Raw genomic sequence first — 24,077 nt, 5'->3', positions numbered from 1 at the left:
TGGAGAAATGCAAGTTTACTCAAACCTATTGACTAAGACTAATTCTAGTTTGAACTGACTTGGTTGTACATGAGATATTTTAAATTGATATCGAACCCCTGTAGCAGGTAAAGTTCATCCACGTAGAATTAGGGGTCTACTGAAGGTTTATTATATTGCAATCATCATTTTCTAATTAGGAATATTAAAAATTCAAATGAAGATTAGCGAGAGAAATATTAGTTTTATACCATATGAAAAATTAATTAGTACAATATTTTGAAAATTCTGGATCATTTATTGTCAATTGAGTTTTCATAGTTTTTATGCATAAATAGCTTTATCGTTTGCTTCGGTCGGTATTGATTACAATTACAAACTGCTATAATAACAAAAAAAAATTGATGAAAATATTTTTCAACCCGCAGTATAGTGTTGCACCCTAGTATATACTCATTCTGGACAATGGAAAAGAGGTGGGTGTGTACACATTGGATTCAGAGATTAGTTGGGCCTCATCGATTGCTTTTCTATTCAATAGCAATAAGAGATTACACAATTAAAAGGTAAAACATAAGAAAATGAATAATGATGGAAACAAATCTCCCTTTGGAAATTGCTGATGTTCATTGAAATGGTTCATCAATATCTTTTTTCTTTTTTTAAAAAAAATTTCCGTGCATTCCCTATTTATAAAAATAATAGAAAATGAAATATATTTGGTTCAAATCCAATCATCCATTAGTCGACGAGCTGACAATTCCATTTTTGGTGTATACATATTACACATTAACTAGGTAAATTTTGATCACCGAAGAAACATGGTCGGTGAATATTGCTCTATATATATATATGTGTGTGTGTGTGTATGTATATATATAAACACCGACTTGGTAAATTTCTCCACATACCATCTTTTTTAATTTACTAATACATTCCGATATTTGACAAGAAAAGAAAAAAGTCGCCACCTTTGTGGATAGATCTTCCTTTTAATAATGCTACTTCACCGTTCACCCAATTATTCATCACTAATTTTTAGTTTGATTTCTAAATTTCACGCTATGAGACCACGTTATATATATCGATTCTATTCCATTCAATTTCCAAAATTGTTTCATTCCAAAAATTCCGTGACGAATTACGAGATTCCATTATTTTATTTTATTTTCAGTAAACTACGATTTTCCATTAAGCTTAACTGATTTCCGTTCTGTAAATTATGTAAATCCATCCCACTTTCTTTTTTAATTCTTTAAATCAATTTCCCTAACAAAAGCAAAATTAATGATTCATATTATTACATAATGGGAAATGAAAGTCTCTAAATTGGCGTGAAATCATTTTTGCAACAAAGAAATTACAAACGTTCATCAAAGAACTATAGATAGGGAAAAAAGGGTTTATTTATTTAATACGAACGTCCATCAAAGAACTATATGCAACGATTTAAAAGGAAAAAAAAACAATTTCAATCAAAAAGAAATTGCAAGTGAAGAATTCCATTTACATTCCTCCTAAATTAGCATGCAGGAGACCCAATACTATGTCATATGTCGCTCACTAGCTAGGAGAGTGACATGGAACTTTTGCAATGCAAGATTGCCTCTTGGATCAAATTCTCAGAGACAGAGATGGAGCTAAAAGAGCTCGCGACCGACAAAGCGTGAGGATGAACTGAGCTCTTTGTAGCTTGACCCTTCTTGGTACCACCTCGGCCCATAGCCCAGTACAGCGGCCTCAGGATATTCAAGTACTTTCGGAAGAATAAGAGCGCTCTCGTTGGTTGTCTGCTCACAAAACACGATGGCATATTGGACTTGGACTCGCGCTTGCTTCCTGATGTGAAGGGTTCAGGTGAATGTGGCTCGGGGTTGAGGCCGAGGCCCTGTTCTTTTGCCTTCAAGATCGACGGGTCGAAGAAGCGAGGGAGGATGATTCCATCATCAAAGAGCTCATTGGCAGACACGACAGAGAATGGAGATCCCGACATGGTAAAATCGAACTCAAGTTCCCGAGAACCGGAATCCGTCCTCCCGATGAATCTATTAGAGGGTGGGAATCGGGGGTCCTTCTGGATGAAGGATCCTTCTTCCGGTACGTCAACAGAGTCTCCAACGGAGTTGTCGGGCCACCAAAAGGTCCGGAAGGAAACGCTGTCAAGAACCTGAGAAGCTTCTTCAATTTGGCGGTTCCGATCCATTGCTGGCACGTTCGTACGTACATGATAAAATGTTAGTAAAAGCTATTAACGTGCGTGTACAAAACAAAATGCAATGAAATGTGAAAATGACGACCTGTTGAGCTATATATTAACGATGATACATTTCTAAAGTGTCGAATGTACTAACGACTTCAAACGAACATTTCATTCACTTTTCTATCTGACGATGGAGAGGATACTAATGAATGATAATTCTTGATATATAGAAAATTATAAAAGCATCAGCCAATTATAAACAAAAAGGATGACTCTCATTGAAACAAAATTTAGGAAGACAAAGGAAACGTTAAGCAATAAGTATATACTTACATTTTTCCAAAGGAGAGATGCTTCCCTTTGTAGGTAATGCTTTGCCAAATGTTTGATATTGATGAAAACGCAGAAAAAAAAAAAAAACTGGGAGAGATCGGGAGCCTTTTTTTTTTTTTCCCTGTGAATTTCACGATGAAACATTACATTGTGTAGGGCAAGGCAGAATATATATAGAAAAGATAAATTTATGGAAATGATATACATATAGAAATATACCTATGTGATTTTGATAAATATAGCCCCTTTTCACCTTGCCTTTGATTACGGAATATATATGCATTGACAATTATCAAGTTTCCATTATCTGTGTATATGCACCCCTAACTTTCTATATCCACAAGATCATTGAAAAATCACGATTTTGGCTTTCCAAAATGCAAATGTAAGAAAAGTTTTTCTCTTTTCAATATTTGCAAAGTGCGTATATTTTGGTGCGAAAACAGTGGCGATCCCACCGTGAAATTGTTCAAAATGGGCCGACAGCGTCCATCACGTGAAGGCCCCCATATATTCTTAAAATCACGAATATAATAAGTCTACAAATTGGATATGGGTCCATGTTCAAAGTGAGCCCAAACTTACTCATTTTTTAACTTATATTTATATATAGCAACATACAAAAATTGCACGAATAATGAAAATAATTGCAAAATTCTGTTGAAAATTAACATTAAAAAATCGAAAATAAAATGAAGAAAAAGCCTTGCCAGGGCTATCACATGCAATTTCTTTTATTTTGTTTCCAGAACTAATAGTTCACTTCCATTCAAAATACGACCCGTCGATCTTTTTTTATTCGGTTATTACAATGACAAATTTTCAGAAATGACAAGACTGAAAAAACGCCTTTCGTACTGCATAGAATGAGATGCATGCACTAGCTAAAGCTAAACCAAAGGCAGGCAAGAAAATTCGAAAACACATGGTCTTTTCTATAGTACATACAAGCCTTTTCTTTGTAATTATTTCTTTTTTTTTTGGGGTAAATTGGCCCGGTTTTATGTTGTTTGTTTGGTCTGCTATAACTAAATATGGCTTCAATTCTTTTTTTTCTTCTTACGTCTGTTCATATTTTGTCTCAATTGAAAGACAGAACAAAACAAACAACTCATCTGAAAATGATACCCAGACCCCTTCGTGAGTTGCTAGCCAATAGATACACACACACACACACACACACACACACATATATATATATATATGCGGCGTCCCTTTCGTGCCATTATAGATTAAATTTTGGCCCAGTGTGTGGCCTTATTTATTAAAATTCCATATGTCTGAACATGATTTATATTTGAGTTTCGTGCCTCGTTCATCGGCTTCAAGAACATGTTATGTCTGCTGCCCTGCCTGTTTTTGTAAAGAATAAATGAGTGTACCTTTTTGCCTAAAGCCCCACCCAACACATTTGCCCACAAGACGCTCCCTATTGCTCTCGCGAGTTTTTCGTGTTTTCGTGCATGCATACGGTTGAAGTTTGCCTCTCGGTTCATATCCTGATCTGTTGCACCAATAAAACTCGGAGGTGTTTGTTTAAATTTGATTTTAAGTACTAAAATTTAAGTGCTTAATTAATTAAGTAAAAAGCGCTTGATAAGTAAAAAGTCGAGTGCTTTAGATTATTTTACGTTATTTGACTAAAACTTAATATCCAGAACTTATTCCTTTTCAATAATGGATAAATATGAAAATTAAAAAGAAGAAAAGGAAGTAAACGGATGAACAAAGATGATGAGAGGGGCGATGGCACCACCCTTGACAAGATGGCCGGCGGGATTTGTGCTCGCCGGTAACACAGGCCACTACCGCGGAGATCTCGCCCCCACTAGCTCTCTGTTCGAATAGAGAGAGCGGGGGGCCAGGTCTCTGCAATGGTGGTCGGCGACATCCCACTACCGTTTGTTCTCCCAATCGCACTCTTGGCCTCTGTTCTCTCTCTCAATGTTAGGAAAACAAAACTATTTTAAATTCTGTAAGATATAGGGATTTCGCTGCAAATTAACAAACATGGGCTGAGCCAATTAAGCTTTGAGGTTGATATCCAACCTGACTTTATTTTGTGCAATGATTGCAACAAATATATTGATTAATAAGAATATATATATATATAAGTATATATAGATGTAAATTAATAGCAACCGAATATGGATTGATTTAAACAGTTAGACTATTGTTCCGCGTAAGTAAGATCATTGGTTCGAGTCTTTGCGAATGTAAAAAATTCATGCTATGAGAGCTTCACTTCTTAATGGACCGACCTAACTCAACTGGATTAGTCGGGACCCAATTGAACTTCCGAATATTAGAGTATTAGGGATAGACCTTAGAGATGGATCGAAAACGGAGTTGATGAAGAACTTCGAAGTTGGTCGGTGAAGAACTCGAGGCACGGATTATACTTTCCAAATAGAATTATTTGCCCCCACACAAAATTACTAAGGGTTGAATAGTAAGTCTCTCTTGGGATACAACAAGCCTTATAAATTCTCTTGGGATCCCTCACGATCCAATTTTTCACGACTCCAATATATACATATACATGCGTGTACATATGTGTTGTGTATATATATATATATATATATATATATATATATATATATATATATATCTATATATAATTCAACAACCCTCCTCTTTGGTTCAGTACTTCATACCGATCCAAGGGGTTTTCCTTTACCCCGTCATGAACCCCATATCCTCCGAGCCTTTCACTAAGCATAATTTATTCATCATTTTCGATAACCAAATAATCTAATTACACAAAGTAACTGATTAAATAAAACCAAAATGAATTTGCAATTTAATTTCTCAATAGGGTTCACCGAATAATAATAATAATAATAATAGCAACTGATGACAAAAAAAAAAAAAAGTAATGACGCGTGAATAGCATTGTTATCATCGATGGAGAGTACGATTGGATGAGGTGAGAACTTGGAACCCAGAGACAGACGACAGAGACTACGGATGAACTTGGATGGACGACTTGACTTGAGCGGGGAGGGGACAAGGAGCATGTCTGAGGTTTCTGGTCCCCCACCCTACGATCCGACTCCTGAATATGTTAGCTAGCTACAATACAAAGACAAAACCTCCCAACATCCATTTTATTTAGTGAATGAATGAAAACTACTCCCCGGCCTCTAACGAATTTAGTATAGTCTGCATGTTTTGTCGGGTTATCGAGTCGAGGTGTTCCTACTGTTGGGAATTGATGTATGCCCTAGAGGCAATCTATAATCAGTTTTGTAATATGATATCTATTTCATTATAAAACGAGGCATATCTGTTATTGTGTAGATTGCGCTAAATATGATTTTATACAATAATGTCCTTGGAATAGTATGTTCAATAGGCATCAAGTGTGACTTGATTGTGAGATCCTATAATTACCGAACATTATTCCTAAATGTCCATAGTCAAAGTATTATCGTTAATTAGGACAACGATAATACGGTTAGACTAGTGTGGGTGTTGATTGATGACCAAGTCTCACAGGTCATGGATATGGAGATATCAAATCACATCACATGTATACATTAAGAGTAATGTGTATTGGACTGATCCGCCATGAGATTGCTACATGGGTTGTTACGTGACTGTCATTAGCATATCTCAAAGTGACTATAGTGTAATGGTCCTTTGACTTGAGGTCACCATAGATTCCTACATGTAATGTCATATACTTTGATACTGTCAAACGCCACTGTAACAGGATGGTTATAAAGACAGTTATTGGGTATACCACAGAGCATGGAGAGGAATGTGAGTGATCAAGATAGGATTTGTCCCTCCTACGAAACGGGAGCGATATCTCACGGCCACTTGGTGGTTAAGTCTAAAAGTGTATGCATACCCAAATGAGTCGATATAATGATATCGAGCTCATTTGTTCTGATAGACTTAACCGGTAAACCAAGAAAGAGAAATATTGAGCCATACAAGGATGTCATCGACCATGCCTTGGGCTCAATAGAGATATAGGGGACAATGGATTATATTACACGGTAACGTAGGTCACGAGGTTCGTCGAGAAATTGACTTTCCGATTACTTGAGTAACATTGATGCATTGCTAGATGCCGCTCACTGTTTGTAATATTGAAATAGAGATTTCGATATTACTATCAACGTAATTGGGAACCTACAGGGTCACACACTACGACTAAATTGACGAGATATTTTGAAACAATAAAATCGTCTAATAGAGATTAGATGATTTATGGTGCGACTAATTAATCGGATATTTAATGAGATTAAATTTGTCGATTAATTAGACTCGATTTATTAGATTAAATGGACCAAATTGATGCACGATTAATACGGTGACACATGGGCCATACATATGTCTACATTTATACATACACATGAGCTAATTAAATGATGCCATTTACCTAGACACATGTCATGTAGGAAGCCCATGTAATTCTAATCCCACATCGGTGGGATTTGAATTTTCTTCCCTTCCTGTTTGTTATATAAAGGGTACAGAGCATACAAATATAATATAGATGAGATATATATGTATGCATGTGTTTGTGTACGTTTACATACACAAATATATAAGATATACATGTATGTATATAAATGGGCATAATTGAGTTGAATTGTTCAACTCATTAGGTCCAATTAAGTCTAATAAATTTCGAGAGTCGCACCAGTGTTTCTTTCGAGTGTTGGTCGCTAGCACCGCCGATCTCGAAGACTCGTCGACAAAGTCGGTGTGGATTCCAGTAGAGGCGTCACGCGTGGGACGCTCGGTCGACAACTTTAAATATTCCAGGTACGTTTTTATTTACTCTTATTCTTCTAGTAGGTCTTGAAATTAGTTTCACGGGTTAGAAATTTTGAATTTCTGTTCCTTTTACGCTTCTGTTAGCCCCGTGGAACTAGCACCTACCTCTACCGCGCGTTCCGGTTTACATCTCTCTGCTCACTTGCTGCGCGATTCACTTCCTGAATCGGTGTGCTTCTTTCTGAGGCAAAGCACAGTAAGCTAAAAGGTTTCCTCCCCAGAAGGAAATTATTAAGACAGGAGGGAGATAGAGGAGATCGTTGGAAGAGGAAGGTGCCTAAAATTTGTCACTTGCGATAACAGTTTTTGTCCATGTCCCCTCGGTCCCCTGTCCGGCTTTCCCTGTTGACATGTGACCGACACCTCCCCCAGCTCCCATCCATTTCCTCCCCTAGCTTCGTCCGCATTGTCTGCCGATTCGTTCATACACGATAGATGCATATCAACCATACATATTTGTACTGACAATGCAATATCCGATAGGTGATATACGTCATGTCCATAATATATGTGGAGAAACAAAACATATACACTGTAAAACATATATGGACCAGATCTGTTACATGCATTTTCGGCTCATGCGAGCCCAGACAACATATTACTATCGAAGGGGTGAATAAGAATTAAGGAACCCATATTTTCAAATGGGTAGAGCAGGGGGATGGGCTAAAGGGTTGGAGAGTCAACAGCCAAAGGCGCACATGGAAGTACTTCTGAAGCAGATTCTCTCGTACTTGTCTGATTCAAAGTCTTTTTGCCCGCTTTGCAAGTGATCTCTCACCAGTTCAATTTTTCATCCTGATAAGATATCTCATTAGTTGAACCAAGGTTGACCGAATAAGACCAATGCCGATTTAGTCTATTCTTAGTCCCTTTTCATCGTCCAATGACTACGTCTGCCAGTGTACGTATTATTTGTTAATAATTCAGCGACGTTTATGGCGATTACATTGCCGATCAGAATTTCTATCAAATGAAGCGATGGTTAAATACAATAATCAACCGATCCAACGAAAAGTTGTTATAACAATGAGTTCGCCTTAAGAATCCCGAGAGGAAGATTTGAGTCTGATTTCCTCGTTCTTGAATTTATTTGTTTCGGACGAAGATGTTCAATTACCTCATGATGAATTCACCACTTCACCAACATTAAAATATACTGAGAAAGAAGTCTTGAATAAGTTAACAAGATCTCACTCGATCTGTTGAGGATGTAAATCAAATGTTACATTCATGTCCATATGTTTGTGTTCTTTTTACATAGAGACAGCCGAAACAGGATTATAGACACTGTCAAACGTAGAAAAGATGATTATTTGCAGTATCATCAGAAGTGTGTTTCTTCGGTTGGTATTCCATTCCGGTCGTTTCTTCTATTCTTTTCGCTCTCGGTTTCTGGGGGTATTCGTCTCCTCTATTGGGTTAACGTTTTCCTTCTGGTTCTCTTCTTCTTTCTGTGATTTCTTGCAGCGTCACTTCACTGTCCTGTAACAGACACAGTAATATAATTGTGACATGTCAGAACACAGACAGTTGAAGCACAGAAGGAACAAGTTAAGGGCAATAAATTTGACTAACAAACTATAGGAAAGATTCGTGTTGCATACCAATGGATCTTTTGCAATGGAGAACTGCCTCGTAGATCGAGCTCTCAGAATCAGCCGAGGAATGACGCCAATCATCAACAGAGTAAGCACAGCTCGTCTTCGGAGAATCGTCTGCTGGATAAACCGAGTTCTTCGTCGCCCGAGTCTTCCTGGTACCACCTCGAATGACGATGAGATACAGCGGCCTCAGAAAACTCAAGTACTTGCAGAAGAACCGCCTCGATACTGACAGCCTTCTATTCCGCCTCCTTGACGATAATGAGACAGGCCGGGCCTTGCTTCCGGAAACTACCGGTTTGGTCAAATGAAGTTCGGGTTGCAAATCTGAGCATTGAAATGCCTCCATACTCGACGGGTCAGCAAAGAGAGGGAGAACGAATCCCTCCGCAAAGAGCTTGTCAGCAGGAACGAGAGAAGCTGGAGACTGTAACACGGGAAAGTCGAATTTGAAGTCCAGGGAGTTGGATTTTATCCGGCCGATGAATCTCTTTGACGGAGGGGATCTCGGGTCCATCTCGATGAAGGACCCTTCATCAGACACGTCGAGGGAAGCTCTTAATGAATTGCCTCGACTTTCCTTGGACGTTTTCTGGTCCACGAGCCATCGGTAGGAGAAGCTCTCGAGCGATAAAAGCTGAGAAACATCTTCCATTTTGTTACGCTCAATCGAGGAATGGTGTTCGTAAAACGAAGACAAAAGAAACACCAGGAAGGATGTAAAGAATAGTATGCAAAAGCTGTGGAGGAGAAACAATGAATATAATGAGCAAACTCCACTCTGAATATATTCTATATACTTCTCTTCTGCTTTCAGACACAAAGGTATGTGTTGTGGGAGGGTCTACTTGTCTGGACCAAGAGACAAGGAATTTGAATGACTGATAAGGAGAAAGGGGAGAAGACAAGAAATGAATTTGGGCCCCACTGCACTGCCATGAATGTGCAATTCATTAAGTTGGTCCGGGACCCTGTACACGTAGCATAAAGTATTCATCATGTTAGATCTGCAGTCCATTCGAGAATCGATTTTAATACTCGATCATCCGACAATTTAATACATACTGTACTGCACCGATACTGCAGATGCTTGGTCTTCATTTAATCATTATATTAGTGCAGGTGGTCTTCCAGCATGAGGACCAATCAATCAGAACCGAGGAACAGATTCTTTCATATGAGGCAGCTTCCCAAGGTCTGAAACGTATTAAAATGAATCGAAAAAGCTAAAAGTATTTAGAATTCGAGCATTCTGTTATTTATTCCAAGCTGCATACTGAGATTGAATCAGTCTTCAGAAGAACAGTTGATGTTTTGCTGCAAATTTGGTTAAAGATATAATATAATAATTACTGGTGGGTGAGACTAACTGGGGGGGATTTTCTTTCACCTTCCCTACTTCTGAAATCCATGTCCTAACTGCTGCAACAAATTGGATTGAGGTCGACCTATCGTATTCGTAGTGATTTTAAATTGTTTTGTACCTGTGAGGCTTAAATGCAACCCGAGAAATATAACAACACCAAGAAAATAAACTGCAATGAAATCCAAAAATAGAATAAAAAGCAATCGGATGAAGCAAGAAATGCCGAATTGTGTGTATTGCTTATTATTCATGATATTCTCTGTCATGTCAATGAAAGTGCCCCGGTTCATCCATGAGAGTATACTACAAATAAGAGAATTCAGTCGGTCGGTTCAAAATCAATAGGTCGAATTTTTTATGCGGCTAAGATAAACTCTTAAGTCTTGATGCAGGGCACAAACGAGGTCTTCCTCATGGCTAAAAGGCAGAAAAAAGAAAAGATAGAGACTCTGGTCCGTGAAAGAAAGAACAATGATCATGAGGTTTTGACATGAAGAGCAGAATATTTTGTACGTGAGAAATTTCATACTTTGATCATGACACCCTAGAAATTTCACATGTTGACGCTGATAAAAGGTTATGGGCCGCCAAGTCGACGTTACGATTTTGTGGGAGGAAGAAGCTCGGCTTCCATGATCTTGTATCTTTACACGAAACTGGTATTCATTTTCTATAGCATAAACGATGAAAGAAATGGAACAAACTGACTTATTTTTCCATGGGAAATAGTCTAACAGATCCACGGGGGAGCCGGTTGCCCGCACTATGTTGGATGATGGCGATTTTTTGGCGATCGTTAATCAATCAATTAGGTGCAGCACTGGTGAAATCTTGCAGATAATGCTCTAATAAATGTGGTCACTGATATAGCAAACAGGTGGAGTTTAAAGCCCATCGTGGAGACGTCAATGATCTTCTAATAAACAGCAAAAAGGGAAACAGAGAACTAAGAGTTGCAAAGGGCAGAGAAGGTGAGGGAAGAAAATATCCTAAGTTTTGCTGGCAAGGAACCCCGAGCTTCGATGCCCACCAATTTTCAGCATGCAGGTTTTAGTACTCTTAAAGCCGAAGGAATTAAAAGTCATTTTCGATGGAGTAACCTAATAAACAAACAGACTGGCAACCTCGATGGTCCTAGAGACATTAGCAGACACAGCATACCCCACAGATTAGCAAATAAAGTTGGCATCGAGAAAGGCCCAATGCACATGCGCCACAAGATGAAAGTGCAGCCTAATGGTCCCTGCTTGTATTCTCTATCGAGATATTAAGCAATGCCTGAGAACAGAAGCACACAAACACTGTCTGCCAAAGTTGCTGCAACCATCACATTGATATAAGAAATGAACACATGTATCACTCAAAAGCTGCGGCATAATATACACAAATTGAAAGTGCCGGTTTCCCAAAAGACCGGGATTTTTTTGATAAACTGAAGTCTATGCCCCATGCTGTCTCCAGCAAAATTCTCATGTAACCGAACGAGTGAATCAAGAATTCGCATGACTCTAACATGATTTTTGTCATATAGGTGCTTATATGTCAAACAAGAATCAAATAAGGGAACTGATAGGCTACAATTTTTGGCGTTTATAATCAGGTACATTCAAATCAAAACTACGAATGGTCCATGATAACATCAGTACCAGTTTAGGTTAAAAATCTTATCTTGGAACAGTCATCAGTTCACAAAATTTGTACTGGGGACAGTATTTCCCTTTTGGCTAGACTAGACAGACGGCTATCTGCAGATCCCTTGCAGACTGTTGCACAAAGAGCTTGGAGTAAGAAATGCTTGTGCCGATGTTTCATAGTAAGTCCTCCTCACCTGAATTGGTTGTTCAGCAGATTTTTTAAGCGCTTGATATCTAGAATAGCTACCATCCCCGAGCTTGCTTTTAAGTCGGATCAGTGTTGACCCGCGGATAGCTTAAGGCTTTAGGGATCTGTAACTTCTTTGAGTGTCTCTCTTAGTACCTGTTAGGTCATTTGCCTTCCTTTTTTGTCAGTTTATTCATTTTGGTGGGTATATTGCAAAAGAGTTCTAAAGCTTACGCTTTGTGCTCTTGTTGTATTCTTTGGTCATATAGCAATCGACTTATAACAAAATGACTCATTTAGTCATTCTGTCGATCGGTAAAACCTCTTAAGAAGAATGCCTTCGCATAACGAGGTTGTGTTATTACTTACATCTGGCCTCCAACAGTGGCATTAACTAGTGAATGTGAACGCTTTGCTCATCGAGACACCATTTAATAGCTATTTAGAAGTTCAAAATGAATCAACTTCCGGTACAGAGGGCTAGCTCATCGATGAACTATTTCGAGCGCTTAGCTTTTCATTTTTTTGGGGCCAGGAGCGCCTAGCTCATTGTGCATAATGTATTCATCTGCACATAATAAAGGGCCTCGAGGTTTCATATTCACTGAATTAAAGCCAGTTCCCGCATTACTTTATTAAACCTTTTCTAATAAAACATTCACCAATCAGTTCTACAGTCCATCAAAAGAACATTTATGTTGTTGCCTCATCGCACAAGAATGACAGACATGCATACGTACAGAGTCGCACCCTCGACGACCAGCAGACACAGAATTGTCACAATACGCAAAACTTCCTCCTAAATAACCCAGCGTCATCAGGCTTCACTGCATAGAAGGCGTCTCTCATGATCGCTGCTTGCACTCATTGCTCTATAGATTCTGATGCGGATAAGTTCCAGGTTCCACTCGGTTCACATCAAGCTTGTTCTGAAAGTGCCAATTGTACATCCTCGCGGCTTCACAGAAGGGCATGAAATAAATGACAGACTCTAATAGCGACAGGACGTTGAAGGGAATGGAAGAGGCCTGGCATTGCCTGAGGGATAAATGGGTTGAGATGGTGGAGTAGAGGATGCCCAACTACAGGAAGAAGAGGAAGAAGATGGTGAGATATGCGGCCACGTCAAGGTGAGATGAGGTTCTCTTCTCTTGCTTTGTCTTTTGATATCGTTAAACTCCATAGCGTCTCTTATATGCCCATCTTTCATGTCCATTCTCTGCAAGTTTGTTTCTAGCTGAATTTTGCAGAATGCTGGTAATGGAGGAATAGCAGATGGCCCATTTTGTGATTTTTTTTTTTTGCCCTGGTATATATTGATCTTGTCATGGCATCTCCAAAGAACCGGTTGTATTTCTAACTTAATATCTTTTATCATAACGGGCGCAATGGGAGTAAGTTCTGAGTAGACATTCAGAGATTGGAGCGTAAAAACTGCTATATATAAAATATGAGCTGCCACATCGATTTCACAAGTTGATCTTTATTTCTGATTAATGTTATGTATCTACTTGTTAAACAATAAGTATTGCGTAACCATGACTGATTGACCAGCCTGCACATAAATTTCTATGAAATTTCTTCCAAGGCTTAACTTTATTATGTCGTAGGCCTCAAGGCCTAATTATATAAAGTTTTGGACATCCAAAAGGTGTTGAATTCAAGTGTTCTTAGATTCATCAGTTGCAATTGCAAAGACCTATGCAACAAAACAGACTCGTGAAATGTTTGACCTGAACCTAGAAAAGGTAGTGGAATGTCAGCTAAGATATTGAAAGACTACAGAGGTCTCACTATTTCGTTGCTGGGGCTTCAATCACTTCCAGTGATCTTGCTCTTCAACGCTTCGATTTCACTGGCTAGCTCCTTTCTGGTTGACTGCAAGCAAACGTATATTAGCCCGTTAGCATTGAGAGGCCAGTTAATTAATAGGACGGGGGAAAAAAAAGAATCTAAGAGACACGGAACTAGCAGCTTCAGAAACAGAGATTTATCTCAGTAGTTTTCATATCCCTAGAAACAAATATAGATAGGCAAAAGATTGCTGGAGCCGAGTCAGAGAGTTATTTTGTTACAGCAGCTACCCTACCTCAGCATCATACTTCTCACATCCTCTAAAATCAGGAGTCAAACAAAGAATGTAAACGCTCTTTTTTTTCTTTTTCTTTTTTAATTTCTATCTAAATGCTCTTAATATGACACAATGCGCTTGGATTTATCGAGTTTACCTTAAAGAGAAGATATCTGTAAATAAACCATCCCGTGAATCCAAGTCCCACCAATTCCATGAGCGTGGGGACCTGCAGAAAGGGAGCAAACAGAAATTGTATTGAGGTCGCAAACAGGAAGAAAAGTAGAAAAATGCGGAAGACGGAAGGATAACCCCACCAAGGGGACTGAGTTGATAGCATCAACAAAAACAGATGACAGCCAAACTGCAACTACAGCTCCAGTTCCATAAACTAACAATGAGGACTTGTCTTCAATAGCATCCCACTGAAAAGGATAAAGATCCGTTAAGCTTTCAATATACAGAAAAAAGTCGTACTATAAAGACACTAGATGGTAAAAGATAATCCGAAAATTCAATCCAAAGCAATTCAAAGACTAGTCTCTTCAAATATCCAAATTCTAAGGTCTCAGTCTCACATCATCTCTAGACACCAGAAAGGCATGATCGATCCTTCTCAGCAACAGGCATTAGATAATGGGGGTTAGAAACACCAGAGAGTGGCTGAGTGGGTATTAGGGTTGTACCTGCTCCTTCAGATCAGTAAACACCTCTTCAACTTCAAGAGTACTGGACGTCTCTTCTGAGGAAGAAGCTTTGATCATGGTAGGTTGCAACTGGGTGGAATCTCTCGACAAAGTCAACTCTATCAGAGACAATTTGTCCAAAATGATAAGAGAAGGTTAATCCAGTCAGGCAACCTCTTAGTTGAATGGGATGATTCATAAGCATCCAGTCCTCGTTTCATTACAAAATATATGCTGCGACGCGTTGGCACTTATGCTACAACTCTATGTTGGAATGCCAGCTTCTGCTATCCCATTATTCCTAGTATAGTTCAGCTTTAGATTTGAACTCCAAATAAGATTTAAAGCTCAAAATTACACAATTGGGGAAATGGGTGGAACTCATGGCAGATTAACAAACTAAAGCTTCAATTTTTAACCTCATATAAGCTATGACACTCCCGCTTCTTGTAGTGTTTCGGTAATACTAGACAAATCAGGTCAAAGAGATGGTCGGGTCAGTTCACGAAACTCTTTTCTTGTCCTTTTTATAGATTCATTCCTTAGCTCCGATATATCTATATGACAAAAACGTCACACTCAAAATTCCTACGACTTAGATTAACTTTATTCAATTTCGTTACTCCTGAGCAAATAAGGATGAACAAATTCGAGGAACCAACGAAAAAATGCAAGCAGTTCCATTTCCGCTCGAGATGAGCAAAGAAGTACCTGAGAAGAAGAAGCGCTTATTAGAAGGAGAACAAGAAGGCGGCCGCGGTGGAAGATGAGGCAAAGAGGAGGCGCGGCCCCGAAACGGTGGTGCCGAGAAGCGCTTGCCCGAACTGGTGGCGACCGCCATCAAAGTCGAAGTAGCTGTTAGAACTGCCATGGCCTTCCCTCTCTTCTCTCTCTCTCTCTCTCTCTGTGAAGGGATGACGTTGACTTCTCTTGACCCGTACTCCGGGAAAGTTTTGGGTCTTTCCTTAGTATATCATTTCATTTCCAGGGTTAGTGCACTATATAAAAAGTGTTATAACAAGAGTCAGGAGTGGTTTTGATACTTAAAAAGATTCCATTATCATCGGTTTTGGTCTCTCAAAAATTTTTGTCATTATTTTCGTCCCTTAATTTTCATTTTATCTGATATTTTAGTTATGCCATCATTTGACATGTGTCAACTATGACGGAAATTTCACGTGACAGATGAGCTCCGTTAAGCACCCCCAAATTATGATCTAAATTGAGGCGACAATTCCACCGATCCCAAGTAACTTTCAGGCCATGCCCTGCAATCCTCTTATGGACAACTCCATCAACATCACCACCCACTTCTTTGTGCCACGTGCTACTCTTCCTTCCTCATGCAACACAGATTCTTGATCATCTCAGTCCCTCTTTGTCCTCTGAGCATGGCCCTTCTTTCCTCCCTGCGACAGCCACTGTGATGCTTCAGAGCTTCTCCTAGCTTTTGCGGCAGCCAACTCCATTTTTCTCTCTCTCTCTCTCTTTCCCCCACTGGCTCTCTTCATCTCTCCCTCTCTGAACACTTGTAGACACGCCATCACCAGCTCACCGTCATCACAACCACCTTGCTTCTCTTCTAGCTGGTTCACAAATTCACGAACATGATCATCTCAGACTCCCTCTCTCCTTCCAGCCGGCTACCTTTCCCATTCAGATCTTGAGTTGGAAATCTCACAATTTGATTTCGATTTGTTGAAATTGGGCGGAGAAGATTTGTTAATCGCAGATTGAAGATGCAGAAATTTCAATTGTAGCAGCAATATACTTGATCGAAGCAATTTGGGGGTGAGGGGAAGAATGGTTGAGCTTCCCACTGTCTGTCTGTTACTGCTCAAACCAAAAAAAGAGAACGAGAGAGAGAGAGTGAGAGAGATGATGCAGAGATCTGAAGAAGGAGATGGTGCCAAGTGATTGATGGATGGTGATCTGTTCTCTAATGCTGTCACTGTTGCGTGTTGAAGATGAGGTTGAGCAAGATGCCGCGGATTCAGGGTATGGGTGTGAGCTTCGGTTGCAGGGTGGCTGCAGAGTACGGGTGCCCAGCAGAGACCTCCTGTAGAAGAAGGATTCAAGAAGAAAAAAAATAGAAAAGAAAGGTAGAAAGCTAGCAGGTTGCAGGAAGGAAGCAGGGAAAACAAGTTGCAAGCTGTAGAAGATCCAAGAAGTTTAGCCGAGTAGAAGAAAGAAAAGAAAAGAATGAAGGAAAGCTGGTCAACTCGGTCTCAATTAAAAAATTCACATTTTAAGGGCGTTACGTCCAATTCATCCGCCACATGAGATTTTTATCATGGTTGGTACTCACAAGATAATGGCATGATTGAAACATCAGACGAAATGGAGATTGAGGGACGAAAATAATGACAAAATTTTTTGAGAGATCCAATCCATGATTACGGAATCTTTCAGAGACCAAAACCACTCCCGACTCTTATAACAAACTATACAGCTTCGTGCTTATTTAATTTCGACTGACCAACTTCCCGATTCAGCGCGCGCTGAGACTACGTCCAGCGGGCGTTTCTCGCCGGGTCCCTGACGCCATGTGGCGTCTCGAGAGACGAGGGGGAGAAACCAGCCCGCAGTCAGCTGCTGCCGCTTGGCAGTGCGGCCCATGCTGCAGAAGCTGTCCCCATTTATATATATATATTTTATAAAAAAAATTTCTTAAAAAAAATCTACCGTCCCCCATCTCTCTTTCCTTCCCATCCTTTGCTTCTCTTCACAGGACGATGCTGCCATTGAAGCCCAGCTCTGGAGCTTCATTCCTCATAGGAAAAGGGGTTTTTTTGGTTCTGGATTCCGGCTTTGATCTGATTTGAGGTTCAATCTGAAGGAGGAGGAAGGAAAAGGGTTTCTTGTTTGATCTAATTTGGAAAATGTATTGAATGGGAGAATTTTACGGTACAATCACTTTTTTTTATAAAATTATTTTGAATGGTCCAATACAAAATAAATTGGATTGTTAATTATTAAAGATGGCATTGTAAAATTAACTGGTGCTTTACATTTGCCTCCGAACTGCAGAGCAGTTAGTTGCTCCTTGAGTATGAACAGTTAAACACCGAAGCCCAATTCCATGATTGATTATGGCCTCTGTTTTTTCCTAATCAACCGGAAACAAAGCCTTAGGAATTGGTCCGCTCCGGTGCACCACCGAATCCTGATCAGGGCTCTCATTCCTTTGTAGGCAGGGCCGCTTATTCACGGTCAATGGAGTCTCACAAACGATGTCTCGTGCCACACTTCCCTTACCCATCCTCTTGGACTGCTTAGTAGACGGCTCTGGCTTCGCCTTTGTTGCATTCAGTTGCTGCTTCGGGGCCCAAACTCTCTGCAAATCGGGTACCCAACTGGTATATGATGCAACTCTCCGAGCCCTTTCCCTTCTCTCCCGGGCCTTGATCAATCTTTCATCACGCTCCTCATTCCTCCAAGTGAATCTCTTTCGGGGTCGGGGCTGGGATTCACTTTCAGCTGAGATCAAACCTCCATTTCTGCCCACCTCACCGTTACCTTTCTCTGTTATGTCTCTCCAGGATTGACCACTTTCTTCCTCGCTGTTGAGTAGCGAATTAGGCACTTCATCATCCTCCTGGTCAAACAACAGCAGATCCATTTTCGAGTAAATTTGGTGCACTACCTCCTCGAGGTCCCCAGAATACCTGTAAAAGCGAGATAGAACATAAATCTGCAGCCTTGCTTGTTCTCATTGAATGTTAGCAGACCCAAGAAAGTTCAACGAGAGAAAAAGAAAGGATCATATTCTAACTGGGCCTGACAGGAAGCAATGCAGATCACATGTTCTGCGTATCATCAGAGAACTAGATAGCACATACCTGCTCTTTATGATCTTCTCCACGTAATTATGAAGGCTCCAATCACTGAAGAATCCCTCAAGATGAGATTGTATGTACTCTAAGAGTGAGCAGATTTGCTTTATAAACTTCTGCTTGACAGAATCCTTGATGGCCGCTGAAATTTCTGACCGCAGTATTTCCATTCGGAATAATATCTGCAATTCGTATCTGGTGCTTACATTAAGGAAAATAGGGTGTCATACTGATAATCTCATTCAATCAGCTAGAGAAGGGAAAACTGCATTTTTGTTTTTACTTTTATTTTTAGTTAAATTCAAGGCAAAGCGGAGAAACGTGATGATAAAGGATACTCTCGGACTACACATGCCAATGTGTCTTGATCCATTGCCGGGCTCAAGATATCCCTACTTTTGTTCTTCTCAGACAAGTCCTTGGCTTCCCTCAGCAAAAGTCCAGTTACTTCAGAAGTAACCTTGTTCAAACAATCGTCATCAGCATTGACCGAAGGAAACTGACCTTCTGATGTGTCCCTCATCTCTGGTTTCTGATATAAACAGTAAATGGAACTGTTTACAAGTCGTTGTGCTAGAATCCCCAAGTCCACCTCCTTGGACTCGAGTCCTTTCCAAATCTTATTGGGTATATCCCTCAGGACATCTTCTGGGTTTTCTACACCGCAATCAATGGCAATTTCACCCTGGACCCTTGAAGCTGCTGTCAGAGAATCAGATGCAGAAATCGGCTGTTCACTTGCTTGATGTGCCTCCCCGGCTGCATTTCCCATCTCTTTGGGAGTTTTTGTTTGTGGCTTGGGCCCATCTGTTATGGATGTCCCAGAACAAGTATAACTCTTAACCTGTTTCGCCCAGCACTTCAAGAATTTCAATTTCTTTGAGTTCCTTCTTTCCCGGGCAAAGTATAACTCATCTATTCTTACATCTAAACCTTCAAGTTCCACTTTTTGAAATTCGCTCCATGTTAGATCCTGAAATAAGCCCAAAGTTCTATGGCTCTTTTTGCTTTTCGTAGACACAAGTCTGTCGTTCTTTTTATTAGCCGAAGGCTCAACCTTGAGATTAGTGGATCCATTCTTCTCAACAAGCACAGCATTTTTGGATCCAGAAATCTGGTTGCCCACTTTCTGAATAAACTGCAATCTGCTACCTACTCTGATATTCTTCACCATATCATCCAAATTGGGCTTCTCATTGGTAAGAGAGATGAGAGCAGAGAATATACTGAATGGCTTAAGGACACCAAAGCATCTATCCCCATCCGGTTTTGTAAGTGACACCAGAGCCCAATAGCCTTCTTTGTACATGAAACCCAAGAAAATCTGCCAAATTGGAGGTGATTTTCTCACAAACTCCCCCATTTCAGAAGCTAGTAACTGGAGCATCCCATCTACAAAGAACTCACTACCACCATCATCCTCTTGATCTTTCTCAGATTTGCCAGAACATTCCTGAACAAGAATCATTTCTGAAGATGATTCTTTGATCTCTGCAAATTTTCCATGCTTCTCCACTGCCTCTACCTTCACTGTGCCTCCCATGAACTGTTCCAACCATGCACCACTTCCTACATGAGGCCCGACATGAGAATTCCCAGATTCCACGCATAGAAAAAGATCATTATTCTTAAGCGTAACTGAATTTTTAAGGCTAACCAATTGTAGCCCACATAACTTGCATTCTAAAGGTTTTCCATCCACATCTGTAATCTCAAGACCCAGACTAGAACGAACTCTGGCCTGAGCGCCACAGAAGCCGGAAAATTTAGAAGGCAGACCAATACTTGGATAAATCAATCCAAATGGCACAAGCATAGGGCCGAAAAAAATGGATTGAGTTGAGCAAAATCCCCACCCTAAACTCCGAATCCCGTTCACAACAAGCTCCAACCCTTCAGGTTCCGCACACTTGGGTGCATATTTCACGTCGACCCAGCTGCAATGAATATCCTTACTAACAAATGAACTATTCACATTCTTGAAAACCCCACAAAATTTACTGCCAAATTGGTCCACGCTGCTCAAAATCTCATCTTCTGTCTCTACACCAATCAACTGAGACGCCCAATCCCTAGTTCTACCGATTGGAGAGAATAGAACAACCAAATTAGACCTAATAGCAGAATTACATGGAGAGGAAGTACCTAACAGGCTATCTTCGACGATGACGGGATCCCAGGTGTAGTCATGCAAAACCTGGCGCAGGGAGGCGGCAATGTTCAAGGCCCGAGGGGAAGAAATGGTTGTGGAGCTTTGAGAGAATTCTGGGAGCGAGCTTAGGCATTGAGAGAGGGATAGGAGAGTGGTACAGGGATCGTTGAAGGAGAGGTGGAGAGAGGAAGCGGGGAGCTTTGAGGAGGAGAGGATAGGGGAGAGAGAGGAGAAGAAGAGCTTAAAGGAAAACAGAGAGGAGGAGAGGGGAGGAAAGGAGAGGATTGTCTTGGCGGAGGAGACGACGGAGGTCAGGTACTGGTCGGCGTTCTGGAGGCGGAGGAGCGGGTCGAGGTCTATGAGGAAGACGACGCGTTTGGTCCGGGAGAAGTCCGTGATCGGATCAGTCGCCATTGGTGAGGAGAGCGTTCTCGATCGATTTCTCCAGTAGATCTGTTGACTGACAGTGAGGGGGTTTGAATCTGATGCTCCGCCGGCGGGAAAAGTCAGAATGGCGCCATTGCTGTCTGCGCTCTAGAACTCTTTTGATCTTATCCTGTCCCCAACTGTTGGAAGAGCCAATTCTAGTCCTCTAACTTTGGCTAGAGTTTCCATTTTCGTCCCAGGAGTTATTTCCGTTCATGTTGACCTTATCCGTCATCGTCACCGTCAGCAGAATCCACGCCAATTTCACTGGGAGAGACGACGAAGAGCAGGAACAGATAACGTCTCCGTGCTCTCTTCCCTCTCCGATCAAGCTCCGGGACTTTCCCCTCCCCACTACCGCCGAACTTCCGTTCCTCGGGCAAAAACCAGTGCTCGAAGATGATCACAATCTCTGCTCCAAAGCTCGTCCCGATTGATTTGAACTCCCCGAAGCTTCCCGTTCCCTCCTCCCCGCCCTACCGTGCTTCTTGTTCCTCCAAATTCCTTCCTTGTCCTCACCTTCCTGCGTCCGTGTTCCGAGGAAGAGACCTCAGACTCGCGGTGAGTTGCTCGAAGTCGCCGTCGGAAGCGGAGCTGGCGGCGGAGGAAGACGAGTGGCTAAAGAGGCTGCCGGAGAAGACGAAGCCACTCTACGCCCACAGCCTGCCCTGCGTCGAAGCTTGGCTGAGGAAGTTGGGTTTTTGTCAAAGTATAGAGGACCGAGCCGTCTGGTTCATTGAATTGCCCGAGTGGCACGCTCAGCTTTCTCTTGATGTCACCGACCTTTACATTAGGTCAGTAATGGTCCCCCTCTCTCTCAGCTTAGTATGTTGTATGTATATACAGCTTCAATTCCTAAGCCTAGCGACGGTGCTGAACTATTTTGTTCTCGGTTTCGAGGCTCAAATTTATCGAAATCCGGCGTTTCCCTTGCCAGAATGTGCTCTGTGAAAACTTTGCAGTCTTCTTCTCTATAGGAATCCGCATATTTGAAATTACAATTGGAGGAGGTTACTGATGCTTTTGGTTATATGTTGTATACTTGTACTGCATTCAGATGAAGAAGGAGATATCTAAATCTATGCATTGTCAATATTAGTGTTGATATCTCAATGATCAGGGCTACATATGTTGTTTGGAACGTCTGTCAGGTTGGTCCTATATCATAGGCACATTCACTTGAGAGTGATGAACAGCTTCATTATTGTTTTTGTCGATAGTATGTGGGGGCGGCAATATTTTGACCGAGTGTTCTCTCCCTGTTCCTTTGTTTTGATCATCGCGGTATTGTAGTTCTCCTCACTGCCTTGTCTTGACCTTTTTTTTTTTTCACTTACATGCTATGTATTCATGTCCCCTGCGTATTAGGCTGGGGATTATTGCTGTTGTTAAGGTCTTTGTGCTTAGAAGGATGACGGCTCCTAGAGTTTAGCCTTTACACATTCATTTCAACGAATGAGAATGGAACTCTGCTATCCTTTTGAGTATGAGAATAATCTGCAAAATATTGATGTGTAGGAGTTTGAATTGATTGCCTATTCCAAGAATAGGAGCACTGTGGTGTGAGAGATTATTGATTGCATTGATTCACTGGCTCTTAACTGAAATGAGAGCTTGAAGATCCTGAGTGCGAGGGTGCTTCCCCTTGTAGTGACTAGTGAAGACAGTCAGCCTTGTTTTTGCAGCTACTGATATATCTTGTCTCACTTGATCGCGTGATCATACTGTGCAAATTTACAAGTGGGAGGAGGCAAGTCCCAGTGCTCTAACAATTGTAAAATTTTGCATTGCAGGTACCTAAAAACTGGACCGGGGAACCTTGAGAAGGATGTCGAGAGAAGATTCAGTTATGCATTGAGTAGAGAGGACATAGAGAATGCTATACTTGGAGGACCATAAACAGTTGTCGTGTTCATATCGCGGCTTCTATCCTGAAGCATTTAATCATCTGTTTGTTCTAACTAGGAGATTCTTATTCACCTTTCCCGTATTGGAACCAAATGAAACCTGTGTATTCTTAAATTCAACAGGCAGAGCCCCCTTTCCCGCTGGGTAGTGTTCTTGAAAATATTCTGTGGCAGAGTCTAGTGTCAAACCGAAAGTTGGATAGTATTTTGTAATAGAGATGTATGAACAAAGATATGGAAGATGCAAGAAGTTTGGTTTTTGGATAATTCAATCCTGTCCGACTCAACTCTATTCTTTCATAAATTCAACTCAACTCTATTCTTCATTGAATTCAACAATATAATGATTATTGTTTTGTCTTTTTTCTTTTAATAATACTTTATCATTCATACTTTTTCTTAACTATTTTAAAATTTTTATTTAATAAACTTTCTTGTTCATACTTTTTCCTTTTAAAATTAATTTTTAATAGTAAATTATAATCTACTTTCACATATATATACATATATATATATATATTATTACACATTATTATATTTCTCAATACTTGCAATCACTGCACAATATCAAGTTGAGATCTATCACTTAGCTTATATTGACAAATATCTTGATGCGTGAGAATATATATATATATATATATATTTATATATGTGTGTGGAAAAATTTATTATTAAAAATTTATTATGTATATATAAATGTGAAAGTAGATAGAGAATTAATTATTAAAAATTTGATTATAAAAATGATTAGAAAAGGTATGTGAGAGGATTTATTATTAAATTAAAGAAAAAAGTAATAATTGTGTATTAGTGAATAATAGAGTTGAGTTGGGTTGCTCGAGCAAACTTACTCAAAAAACAAATGAAGCCGCGTTTGCTTAATCCAAGTCCAATTGATT

General features: G+C 40.3%; 5 protein-coding genes across 7 annotated transcripts; 1 reads left to right on the top strand and 4 right to left on the bottom strand.

Annotated features, from left to right (window-relative positions):
• Nucleotides 1-1,389: 1,389 nt before the first annotated feature.
• Nucleotides 1,390-2,318, bottom strand: LOC116197742 (probable membrane-associated kinase regulator 6). Its single transcript, XM_031527975.1, has one exon. It carries the CDS (start codon nucleotides 2,180-2,182, stop codon nucleotides 1,547-1,549), a length of 636 nt encoding a protein of 211 aa, XP_031383835.1. The 5' UTR covers nucleotides 2,183-2,318; the 3' UTR covers nucleotides 1,390-1,546.
• A 6,169-nt stretch (nucleotides 2,319-8,487) lies between these two features.
• LOC116194672 (probable membrane-associated kinase regulator 6) lies at nucleotides 8,488-9,734 on the bottom strand. Its single transcript, XM_031523540.1, has 2 exons — nucleotides 8,917-9,734; nucleotides 8,488-8,794 (listed from the first exon to the last, which is right to left on the bottom strand). Exons 1-2 carry the CDS (start codon nucleotides 9,566-9,568, stop codon nucleotides 8,787-8,789), a joined length of 660 nt encoding a protein of 219 aa, XP_031379400.1. The 5' UTR covers nucleotides 9,569-9,734; the 3' UTR covers nucleotides 8,488-8,786.
• Nucleotides 9,735-12,736: 3,002 nt separating this feature from the next.
• On the bottom strand, nucleotides 12,737-17,042 carry LOC116195703 (protein CURVATURE THYLAKOID 1A, chloroplastic-like). Of its 2 annotated transcripts, XM_031525014.1 has the most exons (6): nucleotides 15,569-17,042; nucleotides 14,858-14,976; nucleotides 14,489-14,596; nucleotides 14,329-14,400; nucleotides 13,895-13,978; nucleotides 12,737-13,182 (listed from the first exon to the last, which is right to left on the bottom strand). In XM_031525014.1, exons 1-5 carry the CDS (start codon nucleotides 15,726-15,728, stop codon nucleotides 13,913-13,915), a joined length of 525 nt encoding a protein of 174 aa, XP_031380874.1. In that variant the 5' UTR covers nucleotides 15,729-17,042; the 3' UTR covers nucleotides 12,737-13,182; nucleotides 13,895-13,912. The 2 variants fall into 2 exon arrangements, with proteins under 2 accessions (XP_031380874.1, XP_031380873.1); XM_031525013.1 differs by lacking the exon at nucleotides 12,737-13,182 and having other exon boundaries at nucleotides 13,667-13,978; nucleotides 15,569-17,035.
• A 715-nt stretch (nucleotides 17,043-17,757) lies between these two features.
• Nucleotides 17,758-21,289, bottom strand: LOC116195702. Of its 2 annotated transcripts, XM_031525012.1 has the most exons (4): nucleotides 20,839-21,289; nucleotides 19,032-20,262; nucleotides 18,700-18,888; nucleotides 17,758-18,525 (listed from the first exon to the last, which is right to left on the bottom strand). In XM_031525012.1, exons 1-4 carry the CDS (start codon nucleotides 21,257-21,259, stop codon nucleotides 17,967-17,969), a joined length of 2,400 nt encoding a protein of 799 aa, XP_031380872.1. In that variant the 5' UTR covers nucleotides 21,260-21,289; the 3' UTR covers nucleotides 17,758-17,966. The 2 variants fall into 2 exon arrangements, with proteins under 2 accessions (XP_031380872.1, XP_031380871.1); XM_031525011.1 differs by having other exon boundaries at nucleotides 19,032-21,289.
• A 309-nt stretch (nucleotides 21,290-21,598) lies between these two features.
• Nucleotides 21,599-23,450, top strand: LOC116195704. The gene is made up of 2 exons (XM_031525016.1): nucleotides 21,599-22,065; nucleotides 23,065-23,450. The coding sequence occupies exons 1-2, from the start codon at nucleotides 21,671-21,673 to the stop codon at nucleotides 23,168-23,170; spliced, it is 501 nt and encodes a 166-aa protein (XP_031380876.1). The 5' UTR covers nucleotides 21,599-21,670; the 3' UTR covers nucleotides 23,171-23,450.
• The last annotated feature ends 627 nt before the right edge of the window (nucleotides 23,451-24,077 follow it).

This window comes from Punica granatum, chromosome 2 (genome assembly GCF_007655135.1).
Source record: "Punica granatum isolate Tunisia-2019 chromosome 2, ASM765513v2, whole genome shotgun sequence".
Taxonomy (NCBI): Eukaryota; Viridiplantae; Streptophyta; class Magnoliopsida; order Myrtales; family Lythraceae; genus Punica; species Punica granatum.
This window is presented reverse-complemented; position numbering and strand designations above follow the sequence as displayed.

Excerpts from the sequence above, each read along its gene's own strand:
- LOC116197742 (XM_031527975.1), bottom strand. The coding sequence starts at position 2,182 with ATGGATCGGAACCGCCAAATTGAAGAAGCTTCTCAGGTTCTTGACAGC.
- LOC116194672 (XM_031523540.1), bottom strand. The coding sequence starts at position 9,568 with ATGGAAGATGTTTCTCAGCTTTTATCGCTCGAGAGCTTCTCCTACCGA.
- LOC116195703 (XM_031525014.1), bottom strand. The coding sequence starts at position 15,728 with ATGGCAGTTCTAACAGCTACTTCGACTTTGATGGCGGTCGCCACCAGT. Across the intron at positions 14,977-15,568 it reads TAAGCGCTTCTTCTTCTCAG|AGTTGACTTTGTCGAGAGAT; the intron begins GTACTTCTTTGC and ends TGTCTCTGATAG. Across the intron at positions 14,597-14,857 it reads TTACTGATCTGAAGGAGCAG|TGGGATGCTATTGAAGACAA; the intron begins GTACAACCCTAA and ends TATCCTTTTCAG.
- LOC116195702 (XM_031525011.1), bottom strand. The coding sequence starts at position 21,259 with ATGGCGACTGATCCGATCACGGACTTCTCCCGGACCAAACGCGTCGTC. Across the intron at positions 18,889-19,031 it reads TTGGCATGTGTAGTCCGAGA|ATACGAATTGCAGATATTAT; the intron begins GTATCCTTTATC and ends TGTAAGCACCAG. Across the intron at positions 18,526-18,699 it reads GAGAAGATCATAAAGAGCAG|GTATTCTGGGGACCTCGAGG; the intron begins GTATGTGCTATC and ends TCGCTTTTACAG.
- LOC116195704 (XM_031525016.1), top strand. The coding sequence starts at position 21,671 with ATGATCACAATCTCTGCTCCAAAGCTCGTCCCGATTGATTTGAACTCC. Across the intron at positions 22,066-23,064 it reads GTCACCGACCTTTACATTAG|GTACCTAAAAACTGGACCGG; the intron begins GTCAGTAATGGT and ends TTTGCATTGCAG.